This window comes from Gymnoscopelus braueri (assembly GCF_963280865.1).
Source record: "Gymnoscopelus braueri genome assembly, chromosome: 4".
Lineage (NCBI taxonomy): Eukaryota > Metazoa > Chordata > Actinopteri > Myctophiformes > Myctophidae > Gymnoscopelus > Gymnoscopelus braueri.
The window spans coordinates 6,637,793-6,656,759 of record NC_137605.1 but is presented as its reverse complement, the minus strand read 5'-3'; the positions used below and the strand labels follow the sequence as shown (position 1 = coordinate 6,656,759).

Below are 18,967 nucleotides of genomic sequence, written 5' to 3'. Positions count from 1 at the left end.
CTGTGGAACTGAACCTGATCCGTTTGTGATACAACAAGCATGTACTTTTCATTGACATTCATATTGCATTCTGAAAATAACATTGCTGTATGTGTTATCTTTAATACATATGCCATCTAAAAAGGGCTAACCTTATACACTTGTTTCTGTCTCCATGAACTGTGACCAACGGACAACGAAAACACTGCCGCATCAATATGAATCTATTACAGAGCTAAAAAAAAAAGGTTAGTACTAAACATATACTTTTTACAATTTAAGATACTTCATTGCGTGCATTATAAGTTGTTAAAAGAGTAAAAATACTTGAAAGTTGTTAAAATCTGTAAAAATACTTAAAAGTTGTTCAAATTAGTAAAAATACAAACAAGTAAATAAATTGAGTAAAAATATTTGATATTTATTCTGTTGCTGCTCCAGAAGCAGTGTTGTACTATTACTGTATGTATTTGAGTAAAAGTACTTACAAGTACTCAAAGGGAGTGGCATTTCTTCCTCCGACTAGTGGGAATGTGCGCCAAAAAAATCACGGAAATCGCACGCTGCGTTCATTATTTGAGGCATATAGTTCAAAAGGGACCTATCCTGCAAACTTTGGAAGCCAATGTTAGCCAATTAGGATGGAATATGAAATATCGGAAACGTTTGTCTTGATCACATGACTATAGAGATACTGTGAACCGTTTTTTGTGATGTTTGGACAAAATCTGTAGGAGTAATATTCAAAAATGTGTTTTGCACAAATCGGCCTCCTGGTGGCGCTATAACAGGCCAATCTGAAACATTCGGGGCAGAGGTTTGGCTTTGGCATCCAGGGAGTGTGTGTGCACAGTTTCGCATCGACCGGGCCAACAGTGCCGGAGGTGAAAAACATAGTCTCGGCCATGCCTTTCGGCCTGGCGGAGACAATAAGGTCTTGTATGATTTGACAAATTCAAATATTTATATGTGGGGTATATAGAAGAGATTGCAAAACCTTGCAAGACAAGGATTTTGGTTGTACAAAATAAAATATTTTCTGAGATAAGGATCACAGCACAATAGTACAATGAGAACAGACAATACATGTAGCATGAACAAATACGTGACAGTGACAGATCTATTAGACCACTCCCTGTCTACATACAGGGCTGGTCTCTCAAATCATTTTACGTTCCACTTTTCTTGTATCCTTCAGTGGCGCAGGAAGAATCTGTTGGTAAGTGAAGACAACTGAATTTTAACTATTTGTGTAATGTTATTTCACTTCTTCCTATAATTAAGAACGCTATTTTTACCTCCATTTTAGTTTTTTTAATGTTATAACTTGACATAAAATGTCAAGTTATAATGTATTTTAAGGTTTTATGACGCAATGTATAAACTGTGTGTGCATGCGTGTGATTTAAGGTTTTATGATGCAATGTGTAAACTGTGTGTGCATGCGTGTGATTTAAGGTTTTATGATGCAATGTGTAAACTGTGTGTGCATGCGTGTGATTTAAGGTTTTATGATGCAATGTGTAAACTGTGTGTGCATGCGTGTGATTTAAGGTTTATGATGCAATGTGTAAACTGTGTGTGCATGCGTTCGTGCGAGCAAGCGTGAGAGCGTGCGTTTGTTGTGTGTGAGGTAGAGAGAGTGAAAGAGAGAGAGACGGAGATAGAGAGAGAGAGAGAGAGAGAGAGAGAGAGAGAGAGAGAGAGCGAGAGCGAGAGGGAGGGAGGGAGGGAGGGAGGGAGGGAGGGAGGGGGAGAGAGAGAGAGTTAGAGAGACATACAGAAAGACAGACAGACAGACAGACAGAGAGGGGTGGGGGGGAGCAGAGGCGTCATTTCAGAATAAACTAGTGGGTGGCAAAATAAATTGATGTAATTATGCAATTAATTTATGCTTGCAGACGAGACATCATAATGTCTCTAACTTTAAAGCTGGTACGAGAGATAACATCCTGATGCTTCACTAGATTCAGAATATTCCAAACACGCAGCACTAACAACATGTACTATATAGGTCAAGGGTTCCCAATATGATTTTGGGGGGTCCCCAAAAAGTCTTTGTTTGTTTAATCAACAATAGTTAAACAAAACAACATGCAGTATAAGTGTATACAGGGTATCTGCACATTTATAAAGTGGCAAGGACTTTTGAGACCTTTTTAATACCTCTAAAATGAAAAAATAAACAATTAATTAGACCATTAGGCTACTACATCAAAAGTATCCAACAAACTACACAAAAAAAAATCATTACCCAAGAAAGATATATATTTTTAAATAGCCGATCTACAAGCTCACAACAACTTGCAATGCGAGGCTCTGTGAGCTTGTAGATAGGCAATTTGTTTCACGATATGTATCTGTGGAACTGAGTCAAACTAAATGTAATGCCTCAACTCTTACAATTCCAAGTGCTTGTCAGTGTGGGGCGTCCCCAGTTCAAATATGATTATTTTGGGGGTCCCCAGTTATGATTATTTTGGGGGGTCCCCAGTTCACATATGATTATTTTGGGGGTTCCCCAGTTCATATATAATTATTTTAGGGAGTCATGGCCTGAAAATTTGGGAACCCTTGCCAGAGGTGGACAAAGTACTCAAAGTACAGATCCTCCTGGGCAAATTTACTCCACTACAAGTAAAAGTAGCTCAGTCAAATGTTACTCAAGTAAGCGTAAAAAAGTATTCCAAAAGTACATGCTTTTAAAAATACTTAAAGTACAAGTAAAAGTCCTTTGAAGTCCTTGACTACCTCGAGCACTGTCCCGTCGGCAGTGGCAATGAATGTCCTCTGTGTTAAATACAGATACTTTTGTTTTCTTGGCATTGAGCTTGAGGCAGTTCTTCCTGCACTCCATTTACTGTATACTGCCAGTAGTAGGCCTAGTTCCCTTACATTCTCTGCTGTGTCCGAGACTCGGGCAATGTCATCTGCATAGTCGATGTCAGTAATCATGATGGGAGTTACTAGCTTATCAATCAATCAATCAATCCATCAAACTTTATTTATAGAGCATATTTTCACACAACCTTAGTTGACCAAAGTGCTGCACAGGCAAAAGCAAAGCAATTACATCAAATCAATGAACAAAAACACATAACATGTATAAAACACAACATGTATGCATATAGGAGACAGAGGCACAGTACGAGATTGTACATTTACACCTATGTAAACAGAAGGTAGGCAACACTAGATAGGAGTTAAAAAAGGAACATTTAGGAATGGATGTTGTTAAAAGCCAGAGAGAAAAGGTGAGTTTTTAGCAAGGACTTTAAAGTCTTAATGGATCTGATGTGGGAGGGAGATTGTTCCACAGCTCTGGGGCCGCCACCGCAAAAGCGCGGTCAGCTTAGTCTTCCTCGGGTTCCCCCGGCCCGGTTCCAACGAGCCCTCCGCTGGCCCTCGGCAACCCACGGCCCCGGAGCGGCGGCCTTTTTTTGCCCCAAAAAGCGCAGATAGACAAGCCGATAAAATTGTTTATTTTTCTGCTCCTGGTGGGCCATGAACACTTAGTGCAAATTTCAGATTTTTCAAAAAGCCTCACCTCATGGGACCAGTTGGCCCTCCGCATGGAGGGAACGTTTCAATGAGGCCAGAAGCCAGAACCCAGCCCCTCAGGGCCCAAAAACTTAGTGCGATTTTTCCAACGTGCGCCTTGGGAAGACGGAGGTGGACCGAGGATCAGGGACCCGGCCATCGCTTTTTCAGCCGGGATTTCGGACTAGCGGGGCGAACCCTGGGACAAAAAAGAAAAAAGGTAGAAAAAAAACGGCTGCACCAGCAGCTTCGTATAGAGGCGTCAGGCACTGAGGCTGTTATCCCCCCCCCCCCCCGCTGTCTCCTATGATAATGATTGAGAGAGAACGAGAAAACCCCTCGCTTATCCTCTGTTATTTAATTGTTGTTCTTCAGTCGTGGAAGAAGTACTCAGATAGTAAAAGTAGCAATACCACAATATAAAAATACTCTGTTACAAGTAAAAGTATTGGCATCAAAATATACTCAATACCAAAAGTAAAGGTACTAGAATGTTGAGCTTGTAGATCAGCTATTTTCAAATAGCCTATGTATAAAATAGGGCTAAAGTGGTTAATGCATATATATGTTTTATAATATAATTTATATCTGTCAAGTATCTAGTAACTAAAGTTTTCAAATAATTGTAGTGGAGTAAAAGAACAATATTTGCAATATTTGCCTCTAAGATTTTGTGGAGCAGAAGTAAAAGTACTGGAAATTGGACATACTCTAGTAAGGTAAAAAAAATACCTCAAATCTTTACTTAAGTACAGTATTTGAGTAAATGTAATCAGTTACTTTACACCACTGTTGTGTAAAATGTTTGAAAATAGGCTGTTGTGTAAAATGTTTGAAAATAGCATTGTGAAAATGGTGAGCTTGTAGATCAGCTATTTTCAAATAGTCTCATACATAGGCTATTTGAAAATAGCTGAAAGTACTGGAAATTGGAAATACTCTAGTAAAGTAAAAAAAATACCTCAAATCTTTACTTAAGTACAGTACTTGAGTAAATGTTTTTCATTTGTTTTAATTTATTTATTTATCTAGAACATATTAGACATATAAATGAGAAAAGACAAAGGAGAAAAAAGGGAAAATTAGATACAAAACTGCGCCAAACTTATTTTTAACATCATCCTTAAATGATATTATATTATTATATAGTAAATGTAATTAAGTTACTTTACACCACTGTTGTTCTTTAAATCTAATTATTTTGCTGGAAATATTCTGGCACTGTAGTGAAAACGTGGCTTAAAACATGGTAATCATTACCTAACCACACACATTACCAGGTATTGTTTAACTTCAAATTGAATTATTCTACTTAAAATGGTTTATTGGGGGTCCTTACAAATTGCATTGTTTGTTTTTAATGTCAATAATTAAAGTAGCTATTCTTTTTAATATATCTTTTTTTAAAGTGATAAACTGTAGTTAGTAATATTGTCTGAGACAACAGATTGAAAAACAATGCTGTATAACTGAATGCGTGTGAGCGTGCATGTGCGTCCGCAACTGGTTGCATGAAGTCAACATTTGACCAATGTGGCCCGGACCCCAAAATGAGTTAGACACCCCTGATCTACAGCTTTCTTTTGTGACCACATACTCTGCTCTCATGAGAGCTGAGGATGTGGTCACAAAGAAGAAGCTGGTATCTGCATTTTCATATGTACCCACACGCACAACCGTTAACTTCCCCTTGTCAAAACAAGATGACGCTGACATGCACAGCGGCAAACTTCACCCTGTCAAAACAAGATGGCACAGAGACACGTCGACTTGCTTGGTCTCCATACACACAACCTTTGATTTCCTATACTAACACATCTGGTCAAAATTCATGTCAGATCCTGTGTCTAGGTGAGACATGACCTAGGTGAGACATGAGAGGATGAGATGGACGCATCTGACTTCCAGTGTTGTCAGATATTGTGAAAGAAATAAGAAACCAGGTCTATGAAAACAAGCCCAAAAGAAGATAACTAGGCCAAGAGCACTTTAAACCTAGACATGGGATATTATATATCTGAAAATTGCCAATCTACAAGCTCACAACGCGTCGCGATGTTACCCATTGTGAGCTTGTAGATCTGCTATTTTCCAAAAAATCTTGAGGGGAAAAAGTGCAAAATGTGGAATATTTTTTAATCGTTTTAACAACACATATTTGGTAGGGGCTCCCTGGCACAAATTATAATTTCAGATGGGGGTCCGTGGAAAAATACATGAACATGTTTTTTGATAACCACTGGTTTAAACAACAATCAAAACTTTTGGATACAAGCCCAAATATCAACTACATTTTAGAAAGAAGCCTCTTATAATAAGTAGACATGGCAACACTGTGGAACACTGGTACACATGTTGTGTACCAGTGGCAGAAGGTGTTAATTATGAGAATAAATGTAAAATCATTCACATTATTGAATGATTATAATTATAATGAGGTAGGCTCTGCTACATGGTCAGACAATAACTGTTTACTATTCACAAATGGAAAGAGGGGAAAAACAGCTCCTTTCATGTTGGTGCACCCTTCATAGTTCTTAAAGGGATATTTCACTTTCAAAAAAACTTTTGGTCATTTTATCGTCTACTCAGGCCTTTTATGAGCCCCCCAGACCGTTTTTAAGTTGCTCGATTCAGTATTTAGACATTTGATATTTATTTTATCAGACACGCCCCCTTCCTATACAAACCCATTGTAACTTCAAACTCCATTTTAACCATGTTAGATTCATCAAAAACAGCCGTCCTTGGTTCTGGTGACTCACCCTGCCCCCCTGATACGCGAGGGGGCCGTGTTTTTTCAATTACTTTTTTCATTTATTTAAGATATTTTTTTGGGAAAATTAAAAAAATAAAATACAATAACAAAATAAAATAAAATAAATGAAAAAAATAATCTGAAAAACACGGCCCCCTCATGCATTAGGAGGGCAGGGTGAGTCACCAGAAGCAAGGACGGGTGTTTTCGACGAATCTAACATGGTTAAAATGGAGTTTGAAGTTACAATGGGTTTGTATAGGAAGGGGGCGTGTCTGATAAAATGAATATCAAATATATAAATACTGAATCGAGCAACTTAAAAACTGTCTGGGGGGCTCACAAAGGCCTGAGTAGATGATAAAATGACCAAATTTTTTTTTTAAAGTGAAATATCCCTTTAAATCCATTGATTTAGCAAAATGTTGCAAGGGAAGTCTCTTTGTGCCAGCCAGGATTATTTTTCGTCACACAATGGTATGCAATATACAATACAAGACCACAAGTGCCGCGGATGACATGCGCTGTGAGCTTGTAGTGTGTGTGTGTGTGTGTGTGTGTGTGTGTGTGTGTGTGTGTGTGTGTGTGTGTGTGTGTGTGTGTGTGTGTGTGTGTGTGTGTGTGTGTGTGTGTGTGTGTGTTGCGAGGCGCAGTGCAGGAGCGCAGCTGGCTGTCGGAAAAAACATACTGAATTGACTCTCCACAATCGCCAGTCAATGTGTGCTCATAAACTTTAAATATTTATAATGATTGAAAATGTACGTATTGTAATGTGTTACTTTATTTAATATCAAAACAATATAGGCTACTAATATAATGATATTTTATATAATTATTTATTAATAATTAATTATTTGTTTAAAATATAATTTATTATTGCTGTGTTCGGGCAAGCCCGATAATCCGAATAGAATCTTGTAGTGTGAGATGCCCCTGATTTTTTTAATTGTGTAGTGCATGTTTAAGATAATCTGATAAGAGAATCTTAAAAGATTATCCTGTAGTGTGTGATGCTACCAGATTTCAAAATCGTGCTGCTTTATAGGAAAATGAAATGCTATTTTTCATATTCTTTTACAGTTTTGGGCCAGTTTGGAAGCCATTCCTCAAATATTACTGCATTTTGAAACAAGATGAATGTGAAGATATCTTTACTTATGGCCCGGTTTCTAACAGGGTCATACAGACACACAACACGTACCATTACAACAAAAACACACAGGTTGGTGTCAAGTCATTAGTGGCGATAGGAGAGGAATGTACAGCGGTTGGCAGAGTGACTATGACCTCAGATACTCCTAGTCTTGTGTGAGAGAGGCTGTGTGCACAATGATGCAGTGGAGGAGTCTGTTAACTCTGTTAATGAATGAATTAATGCTGAGATGAAAAGTGCCGTGCACAACTATAATGTGCAGTATGCAGTATTTTAAGATTGTATTTGTCTCATCAGCAAGAACTACAAGTATAACTCAAGCTTTAGTGTAAATATGATTCATAGCCGATCGTTATGCTCAGCAATGTAGAAATGGTGGCTGTGTGTTGTGCGTATGTGATTGTCAGCCACACATATTGTCTATGGTAACCTATAGAATTATCCAGGCGCTCAGGTGGCGCAAGTGCCTGCCCACCACCCAGAGGTTGTGGGTTCAAATCCACCATGGTATATTCGGCTTTGTCAAGTCTCCACATCCTCTGGTCATAAAGAAGAAGCTGTTACCTGCATTTTCATATGTACCCACACACACACAACCATTTACTTCCCCTTGTCAAAACAAGATGACGCCGACATGCACAGCGGCGAACTTCACCCTGTCAAAACAAGATGGCACAGAGACAAGTCAACTTGCTTGGTCTCCACACACACAACCTTTGATTTCCTATACTAACACATCTGGTCAAAATTCACGTCAGATCCTGTGTCTAGGTGAGACATGACCTTTGACACGATAAATGTAAAAAAAAATAGAAGAGCAGGGAGACAAAATATAACCGCCCCAATTGTATAAGTTAATTGTATTAACTCATTCACTGCCAGATTTATTTCTGGCTGTGTTTGCCCACTGCCAGCAATTTTCGTTTTTTTTTGGTTTACTTTCAACAGGTTACAAAAAAAATAAATCATTATGATCGCATGTCCAATCGTTTGTATACACACAGGGTATCTGTCTGTGACGCCCTGACAACACACATTGCAACGGGGTCCACGCCCTCTCTTGCAGCTCCATGTAAACACGCCATTTCTCGTAAGAAATACACTGTTCACTTACTTTTTCAGCTCGCCGCAGAAAATGTACATCCCTTATGATCGCGTGTCCAACTGTTTGTAAACACACAGGGTAGGTCTGTGTGTCGCTCAGAGAATGAATTTTCCATCGCGACATTCCCTTCTCCCGTGAAAGCAATTTCAAAACAGAGCGTCTGGCACAACACGGCGGTATAGATTACATCTTACTATCTTACTACTATATAATTGACAAAAGCTCCGAAGTTCGGCAGCGATTCGCAAGCACAGGATCACTCCACATGCCTCCAAGACCCGTCACAGACTGTTGATCAGAGCTATGACTATGTTTTAGGCATCCTACCCCAGTCCGATCAGTGATCGGACTCTCGGTTTGATTGATTCTCTGATTCGCCTATCAGACCCTCAGCCTGATCTGGCAGGTTGCCATAGCAACCAGATACAGGAAGTCTGACCTCTTTATCACATGACCGAGGTTGGGAGGTTGGGAGGTTGGGAGGATGTGACTAGAGGTTAGGGCCGCAAAGCGGGGAGGGAAGAGAGGGGAGGAGAGGAGCCGAGAGGAGAGGAGATGCCAGAGAGGCCGGACTTGGCATGACGTGTGTGCAGAGCTATAATTAGGCCAGGTCGCCGTCATGGTTCATGAATATCTGACACCCTCTGGACTCCCTGACCATAATCTGAAACTGAAACTAGGAGCCCCAGTCATGCTGCTTAGAAACCTGCAAGCAGGTGCTGAGCGCACATCTACTTACTGTACCTCAGCCTGTGTTCGCTCATGGCCAACTCTACACAGCCTTCTCAAGGGGAAAGAGAGCCAGCGCTGTCAAAGTTTACATTGAGGGTAATGAAGGCAACAACTGACAATATTGTTTACACTGAACTATTTTAATGAACTTTGAGCCAAGAGGAGGAAATTTACTATTTATAAGGGATGACAAAGGAAATGTTCGAAGACTATGATGAATTAGAGCGCTGCAATAGTGTCTTGACTTTGAGCCACGCAAATGCCAGGCAGGTAGAAAGAGAAGAATTGGAACAATATAAGGTTGGGGCCTAAATGTGAGGGCCACGAAGCATCTCCTCACACCAGGCTTTGGCGTTTTGGGTCTCTTGACCTGTATTTGTTAAACTAGATGTGAGGGCCGCAAAGCAGCCCTGACATCTAGTTTCAATAATACAAGTAGATAGAAAAACATTTCTGGGTCCAATTAGTCTTTGTAATAGAGAGGAATGGTCACATATTCCCACCTATAAACACGTTGTTGACCAATGCTGACAGCTGGTCAGCAGGTGCTTTCATGAATAGACAATATTTTGGACCAATCAAATAAATAAATATATGCAGTAGACCACATTTCCCAGCCCCACCTCAGGGGCTGCCGGAATAATAGGCCAGTCAGTCACATGCCTATATAGTTGATCAACTATTCACTCATATTATATGAGGGAATATAGTTGGGACAAATGCGTATTTGGTGTATAGGCCAGTAGCAGTGCTGTCGAGCCTATAATGCTGGAGGAGGAGGGGTGGGGGCAAGATGTCCACTTCAGTGCTATGCAGGCCATTCTGTTGTAGATAGGTCTCCTCCCTCTATTCAGTTATTCTACTTTGATACTAATGTGAACAATAGACATAGCCTCCTACCTTTATTAACGTGATAACCCTTGTTATTGGCCACTTAATTAGTATTCACGATAGAAACTGCACATACACCACAGTTCTGCTACTGCTTTTACAATTGAAAAGCCTAATGAGCATTTATTTACCCAGACATGGGATGCATAGCCAGTGTTACCCAACACGGTAACACTTGCTATCTATGTATACCATGTCTATAATGCATTATAAACATACTTATAATGCATTATAATATGCTTATAACATTGTGTATAATTATAGTTATAAGAACTCATAAATATTCATAATGCTTTATAACAGGGGTGTCGAACTCATTTTGTGGTCGGGCCGAATTGGTCAAATGGTCACTTGATGTGGGCCGAAACCAGTTGCGGACGTGCATGCGCGCTCACACGCATACAGTCAGCATCTGTTGTCTCAGACACTGCCACTAACTACGTAGATCACTTTTTTTTATGTATTAAGAAGAATAGATACTTTAATCCCCAATAAACCATTTTAAGTAGAATAATTCAATTAAATGAATGAAATTAAACTGGTAATGTGTGTGGGTGGTTAGGTAATGATCCTACAGTGCCAGACTTTTTCCAGCAAAATAATAATTAGATTTATAGAACAACAGTGGTGTAAAGTAACTAATTATATTTACTCAAGTACTGTACTGCACGTAAGTCCCTACGCAGCATCTCTTTGGGAAACGCGGCCAATGAGTGTTCATATGGCTGTGTATGGAAGACATGCAATAATATCCTGCTGTATTGTAACCTTATCAATCACTAGAAAAACAATCCAACGCTCATCTAGAGTACTGCTGATGATTGTAGAGTGGGCAATTAGACAAGCGTCAGATACATTATAAGTTGTAGTTGTAACTACTACAAACTATTCACATCCAACACAAAGGTTTTTGTTAGGCAAAAATACACCCTTTGTCATGCACTTCTTGCCATGCATATAGGCTCACATGTACACCTTTTGTCATTCATACTGTATGTATCGATGTTATAACATATGAAATGTAATGTTTTCATATTGGTCAAGGTGCGTGCACGTACACGAAAATGCACGTGCACGTGACTGCGCATGCATGTACGCTCCCCCGCTTCTAAAATAGCACTACAACACTGAACACACCCACTCTCACATTGGATAAGTTATCCAATTAATTCTTGTTATATCAATTAATTGCTTTAATGTTTTCACAATGAATTGATAGGATCTTATAACTCTTGTTTCAGAGAAGAAACTCTCTGAAACCACATGCACTGCATGCACTGTGTGCTTGCTTTTAGGTTACGTTTAGGAATACCAGGTGAATACCACCGGATTTCCCCCGGGGTGACTGTTTTGGGGCAAGAGTTTTGGTGTTCGTCTGTAGTGGGCAACAGCGCATGCGTCCGCAATAATGCTATCAGGATCAGATTAGATATTATTATGAGATATAAGAAGTATATTGGGCACCAAGTATACTTACCAAAGAAGTTTTACTCTGGGAAGGTAAAATCCGACTCCGCCATTCATTGCATTGACCCAAGTTTATATATTTGTAGGACAAAGACATTTTGTAATGAGGTCAAGGTTTCTTTATACCTGCCCAATAATATCTCTCTCTCTCTCTGTGTGTGTGTGTGTGTGTGTGTGTGTGTGTGTGTGTGTGTGTGTGTGTGTGTGTGTGTGTGTGTGTGTGTGTGTGTGTGTGTGTGTGTGTGTGTGCGTGCCTTGGCACCAAAAACACTGCCATAGACAATATGTGTGGCTGCCAATCACATACGCACAACACACATCCACACATTCTAAGTCCATGCATGGACCCCTGGGCCTCAGAATGCATCAGGGCCCTATTGTATATGTTTTTTCCTTCATCAGCAGGGATATAATCCACCACAAAATGATAAAGAAGTTTACACAACTTTTATATTTCTATTAATGACATAGTATTTTAAGTTGAATCAGCGGAAGGCATAACATTGTGATAGACGTTGTTAAAACAGCCAAATGGACAGGGTCTTCAACAACCAGGTAGTATACATGTAGATCCTCTCTAACAGTTAGATAATGACATGAGCTAGGGTTTAAAGAAGGTCTTTAAACCACCCTACCAGAGGTGAGCAACCATGTATGGAAGATGGACCAGCAGATTCTGAGGTATAGGCTACCTTTTGTTTGACCACAGAGCAATTTGAAAACCCAGACAAAAACATCTATTCATATCGCCCACCGTCCTGTCATGTTCAGGTTTGGTTAGACCGGGAACAGAGGTGGATGAAGGACTCAACCCCAGTACTTGAGTACAGATACTACTCGTCAAATTTTCTCCACTACAAGTAAAAGTAGCTCAGTCAAAATGTTACTCAAGTAAGAGTAAAAAAGTAATTGCTTTTAAAAATACTTAAGTATTCAAAAGTACATGCTTTTAAAAATGCTTAGTACAACTAAAAGTAAAAACCTAACCCCAACCCTAACCTTAGTGGGTTAGTGGGAACATAGAACCCGGGGAACATAGGGATGACCCTACCTCGAGCACTGTCCCGTCGGCAGTGGCAATGATGTCCTCTGTGTTAAATACCGATACTTTAGTTTTCTTGGCATTGAGCTTGAGGCCGATCTTCCTGCACTCCATTTCTACTGCCAGTAGTAGTTCCCTTACATTCTCTGCTGTGTCCGAGACTCGGGAAATATCATCTGCATAGTCGATGTCAGTAATCATGATGGGAATTACTAGCTTAGTCTTCCTCGGGACCAGCGTGAACCTGCCTCAGAAGATTATTATTTTCTCATGAGGAATTAACAGGAGTCACACATGAGTGACACATTGCTGTCAAAGCTGCACTAAGATCACATTAATTATATTCCAGTTCTTAATGTACTTTGGTGATAAAGAAAATCTATTTGGTACACATTCTCAGATCCAAGGCCATCAACTGTGACCTTTTTGACGAGATACAATAACATTCAGCTTCAAAGATTAGGACATGGAGCTAACTTTAAACTGATCCCATCTGTTCTAAAAAAAATTATACATACTGTACATTGAATGCATAGAGTAACGAAGGTCATGAAGGGCGTTTTGATTACAGTGATTACACATATTTTTTTCACCAGATCATACAGTATGTAACATCTGGTGATATGACACTATACCTTACATGCTCATTCTGCATGCATACAGTTGACATAGAAAACAGAACATTCTCTCTGTTCAGTGAATGTTTTTGCAGAGACCTGCAGACATTGGCACCAATCCTGTGGGTGCCAGGGAGCCCGAGCACCCAGGAGAAAGCCGAGCACCCACAGGATGTGTCGGTCGGATGACTATATATTGTGTGATGCTTTGTAACGTGCACAGGATGCAATGCATGATGTACCCGCTCTGATACCGTGTGTTATTGTGAACAGATTTCTGTCATTCAAACTCTCTCCTTGTAATCTGCAAAGTCCTTAGAGCACAGTGCTGTAGCACAGTGCTGTATAGAGCACAGTGCTGTATAGAGCCATGGCTGCATGGAACACACTGCCAGATCAGATTTCTAAAGAAAAAACTAAATCAAGCTTCAAAAGACGATTGAAGGGGCATCTTAGAAGCCCAAAGATTGTAATTACACAAGCAGCAGACAGGTTATGGTAAACATACAGCAGCATACCCATTCATATAGGGTTTTTATTCTATTTTTATTTATTTTTTTAAACACGAATATGGCACTTTCGCTAACACAGACACACACACACACATCCTTTCACAGTTATGATTAGGATTGTATTTGTTTAGTTTGCTTTTACTTTAAAAGAAGCAAAGGGAGACATCTGTAAAATTACTATTAGTATTATTGTTTTCTTTAAATTTTCATCAGAAAATAAGCTGTATGTGATGGCTGATATGAAAGTCACTGTCTGAAGGAAAATTGCCGCCGTACACTATTTGTATCATTGTCCTGTAATGTACTGTCGAATGTCATGTTTTATGTTATTTTTTTTATTTTTTTATTTTTTTTTAAAAAATGTGTATTTATTGCTTTTGACCAGCACATACATGAGAATACAGTTGCCATAGGATGTCAAAAGTTTTTTTTTGTTTTATGTTATTTGTGGACCCCAGGAAGATTAGCTGTTGTTATGCACCAGCTAATGGGGATCCTAATAAACCCATAATGCCAGTTATGGTTTCATCATTAGCCCATAATCAAATTGGGCCAAATTGGGTCCTTTTGCACACCTACTGGGACAGGTACGTAGGAGCAGGCAGTCAGTGCATGAGACAGGAAAGAATGGTGATCGCGCACACTGTCTTCACTTACAGCAAAAAGTGTTTTATTGCGAGCACAATGTATTATGAACTGACATTCATCAGGTATTTCTGATTAAGGGGTTAAGACTTGGTTGATGTGTGTGTGACTTGTTGTTGAGTACCCTACCCACCCAACATAAATCTGCATCCATGCCTGCAGAGATGGTGGTTGCAGAGAGGCAGGTGTTGTTTGCACGGCATGTGGTTAGGTTGAAGGTTTCATGCATCTGTCATTTCTCATTGCTAGACAGGATATACAGCCTTCTTTGTGACCACATCCTCTGCTCTCGTGAGAGCAGACGATGTTTCATATGTACCCACACGCACAACCGTTAACTTCCCCTTGTCAAAACAAGATGACGCCGACATGCACAGCGGCGAGTGTCACCCTGTCAAAACAAGATGGCAGAGAGACACCAGTTCAGCCTATAATGCAAAAAACATCAGTGAATGACTAAAACATCACCAAGCGTCATTAAAAGTTTGATCAAATAAAGCTGCCGAGCCCAACTCCTTACCTCCTAGGCCTGAGGTACCGTACATACAGTATATCCTCAAAGTAAGAGCTAGGCCTGACCAGGTTCTGCTCGACTGGCACGTCTATTATACAATACAGAATCAGCGTTAAATCAGAATCCCGGGAGCAGACAGGTAATATAAACCACAGTAACGGTTGTGCATAAACCTCTGATTGTTATAACACCAGAAACACAATGAACCTTGAAACTTCTACCTCCTCTGGAGACACAATTCTCACCACAGCACAAGAGATTCTAAATTGCAATAATATGATGTAGGGCCCACACCTTGGGGTGCTTTTTTTGTCACTGTATATTTGCATTTACGTGAAATGTGTCCTCTGCATTTACCCATCCTATAACTACTAGGAGCAGTGATCGTGCAGCCCTCAGGAGCAATTGGTGGTTAAGATTCTTGCTCAGGGACACATCGCTGGCCTGGAATTGAACCTGCGACAACCAGGGGCTCTCGCTTCCCAGGTGTGCTCACTGACCACTCAGCTATGGCCACCGCTGATAATAGCAGTAAGTAGTTTGACATTTTTGAAGTAGTTTTGATCCCACGGGATGAGATCACCCCTTCCCATATAGGGCTTAGTAGTGGCGGCCATTGTAGTGCCACAGATAGAAAACCCATTTATTTTCCCCATAGAGCTTTCAGAGAAAAAAAAATATATATATATAAGAAGATAATTTGAATATTGAATTATATTACTATTATACTATTATATGGTGGGACCGGGACCTGATTCCGGATAAGCGGTTCAAGATGGATGGGGTGGGACGATACGGATAGCTCACGATACGATAACTGGCGATAATTGGCCCTCGATAACGATAATATCACGATACACGATATCTGCGATACTCGATATATATTGCAAGAAATGTTATCAACAATTATATCGTGATATATTTAACTGAAAAAGAAAAAAATCTGGAATTATGTATTTATTCTGAAATCTTATTACATTTTTGTGCATAACGAATTGGCCTAGTACTATGTACAAACATATGCATGCATAGTGCTTCCTCCTAACAGTAAAACACTGACTGCAAACTGTCCACAAGAAAGGATACAAAATAACCCCTCTCTAAAATATTGTGTGCAAATAAAATGTACAGAGGAAAATGCTTTCTTAACAGTGAGTAGCAACCTGTATTATGTAAACCAGGCAGTGCTTAGGAAGTATCACCAATTTGTTTTACGTAAACTTGGGCCCATTTCAGTTCTTATTGCTTTCATAAGAATACAATAAAATACAATGAAATGAAATCCTGGCCTCATGTCAGTGGTTAGGATGTATGAATACAATAACATGAAATTAAATCCTGCACTAATATCAGTGGTTAGGATGCATGCAAGTATGTAAACCAGAGAAACTTTTTTATTATTGTCTCCGCCAGGCTGAAAGGCATGGTGAGAGAGTATGTTTTGCACCCTGTGTGTCTGTCCGTGTGTGTGTCCTTCTGTCTGTGACCACTCCCTCGGACAGGCTAAAGGCTAAAATTGCTTAAGCCCCACCCCCTCTATATTCTTATTGGCTGGGCTTTAAACAGCCTTAACTCGGGTTCCCAGCATCGAAAACCTACAAAACTTCTTAGGTACACTTCGACGGTCAATAGGGACAGGCTAAAATTGCTTAAGCTTTAAACAGCCATTACTCCACTTCCAAGCATCAAACACCTACGGAACTTGCAAGGCACACTTAGACGGCCAATAAAGACAGGCTGTAATTACTTAAGCTATGTAGCCTAACTTTTCAGCTGATTGCCATACAGACTTTTATCATGGACAGACCTGCGAGGGCCCGTTCATGGCCGCTTGGAGCTTTAATTAGGGCCCGAGCACTGCACAGTAGTGCGAAGCCCTATTGAAACTGCAATGATTACTACTCAAAAAGTTACGCAACAACGAAAAATTACGTATTTAAAATTACGTATTTAAAAAAAGAAAGAAAAGGGGGCGTGGCCTAATGGCTCAATAGCTCCCCCTACAAAAGTTTGTGCTTCGAGCCCCACAATACGGTTTCACCTACATGTGTGCAAATTGGTACACACCTGTATCATGTCCCAACTTACAAAAAAAAGTGTCTTGTAGCCATGACTTAAACCAAACAGGAAGTCGGCCATTTTGAATTCATAGTGGCGTTTTTGTGCATTTCACGCCATTTTCACGGTTTGTACTTTAACACACTCCTCCCAGTTGGACCCGCCTCAAATTCGCTCAGCGTACACAAAAGATGTTAACGATGAAAAGTTATCAAAAGCTTAAGTTTAGTAAAACGGGGTGACCATGGCGAAGCGTCAAACTTCAACGCCAAACAGGAAGTGAATATAGCCGATCTACAATTCCTATTGGGCTTTACACAGCCATAACTCCAGTTCGCAGCATGCTACGAGTAAAAATGTTGTATGTGGACTAAGATGACCAATAGGGACGAGCTGTAATTGCCGAAGCCCTGCCCTCTCTGTCTTCCTATTGGCTGGGTTTTAAACAGCCATAACTCCAGTTTGCAGCATGCTACAGAGTACATATTTGGTATGTGGACTTAGATCACCAACAGGGACGAGCTGTAATTGTTGAAGCCCCGCCCCCTCTTGCTTCCTATTGGCTGGGCTTTAAACAGTCATAACTCCAGTTCCCAGCATCGAAAACCTACGAAACTTCCTAGGAGCACTTAGACGGTTAAGACATGTAGCATGACTTTTCAGCTGATTGCCATACAGGCTTGTATCGTGGACAGAGCTGCGAGGGCCTGTTCATCGCTGCTTGCAGCTTTAATAATCATTGCAGTTTCAATAGGGCTGCGCACTACTTTGCAGTGCTCAGGCCCTAATTAAAGCTGCAAGCAGCGATTCCCGGGCCCAAATATCCAAATATCGACCAATTAGAACATGGAGAAGAGCAACTCTAATGAAGGACCAGGATTTTCAACCGAGTCCAGTGAGGTGAACAAGAACAAGAAACCCTGTGTGTCTGTGCATGCGCGCGTGCGTGTGTTAGTGCGTGCGTGCGTGTGTTAGTGCGTGCGTGTGTGCGTGCGTGCATGCGTGCGTGCGTGCGTGCGTGCATGTGCGTGCGTGCGTGCGTGCGTGCCTGCGTGTGTGTGTGGGTGAAATTGATACAACACAAATAAAATGGTTTTGGGTTATATTGATTGAAAGTGAGTAAATCTTAACTGTTTTGTTTTCATTTGTTTCCATATTTTGGAAAAGCCTACTGGAATATTTGAAGTGAGCCTATACTATTTGCATTGATGAAAAGTAACTAAGTACTGTACATCTACTCAAGCTAGAGTAAAATTGCCTACTTGTACTTACTTAAATTTTTCCATTTTATGCCACTTAAACGAGAATTTCGGACTACGTTTTTCTTACCTTAAATATGATATTACTATATCCTATAGGACGAGTGGTACAGCAGCAACATTTCCTAACTCCATCCCGAGTCCACCACAGCTAAAAACCAGAGTGGACGGTCCATGCTCTAGATCGCGTATTTCTATTGAGATTTTTTTGTTACACTCACACACACACACACACACACACACACACACACACACACACACACATACACATACACATACACATACACATACACATACACATACAAACACACACACACACACACACACACACACACACACACACACACACACAGTAAACCATCAGAAATAGCTAATCTACAAGCTCATTGGAGCCAGGGGGGAGCACCCCACACCCATCACTCCCGCCCCTATACCCCTCCATCCCCTTACTACCATCAGCTATGCAAGCAGGTGTGTAACTGATGACAATTAGGAGAATGATAACAGGTGCTCCCAATCTGATCAACCAGAGGCAAGTCTGCAGCACCCACACACAACAGAAAGACAGAGATACAGAGTCAAACTGAATGTGTACTCTTTATAACTACAGTTTTTTGGCTTTAAAGCGAGCCCCCATGGTTTCTTAAGGAACAATATTTCTAGTTATAGATTATAATCCTCCACAATTACCCATC

At 40.3% G+C, this 18,967-nt stretch overlaps 1 protein-coding gene across 1 annotated transcript in view; it reads left to right on the top strand.

Annotated features, from left to right (window-relative positions):
- Positions 1–1,170: 1,170 nt before the first annotated feature.
- Positions 1,171–18,967, top strand: part of LOC308083934 (guanylate-binding protein 1-like) — a 41,779-nt gene continuing 23,982 nt past the window's right edge. The window contains exons 1-2 of the mRNA XM_080426360.1: positions 1,171–1,198; positions 15,331–15,486. Of these exons, the coding sequence (XP_080282486.1) occupies positions 15,465–15,486 (22 nt within the window). The 5' untranslated portion in view covers positions 1,171–1,198; positions 15,331–15,464. The remainder of the gene's footprint in view (positions 1,199–15,330; positions 15,487–18,967) is intronic.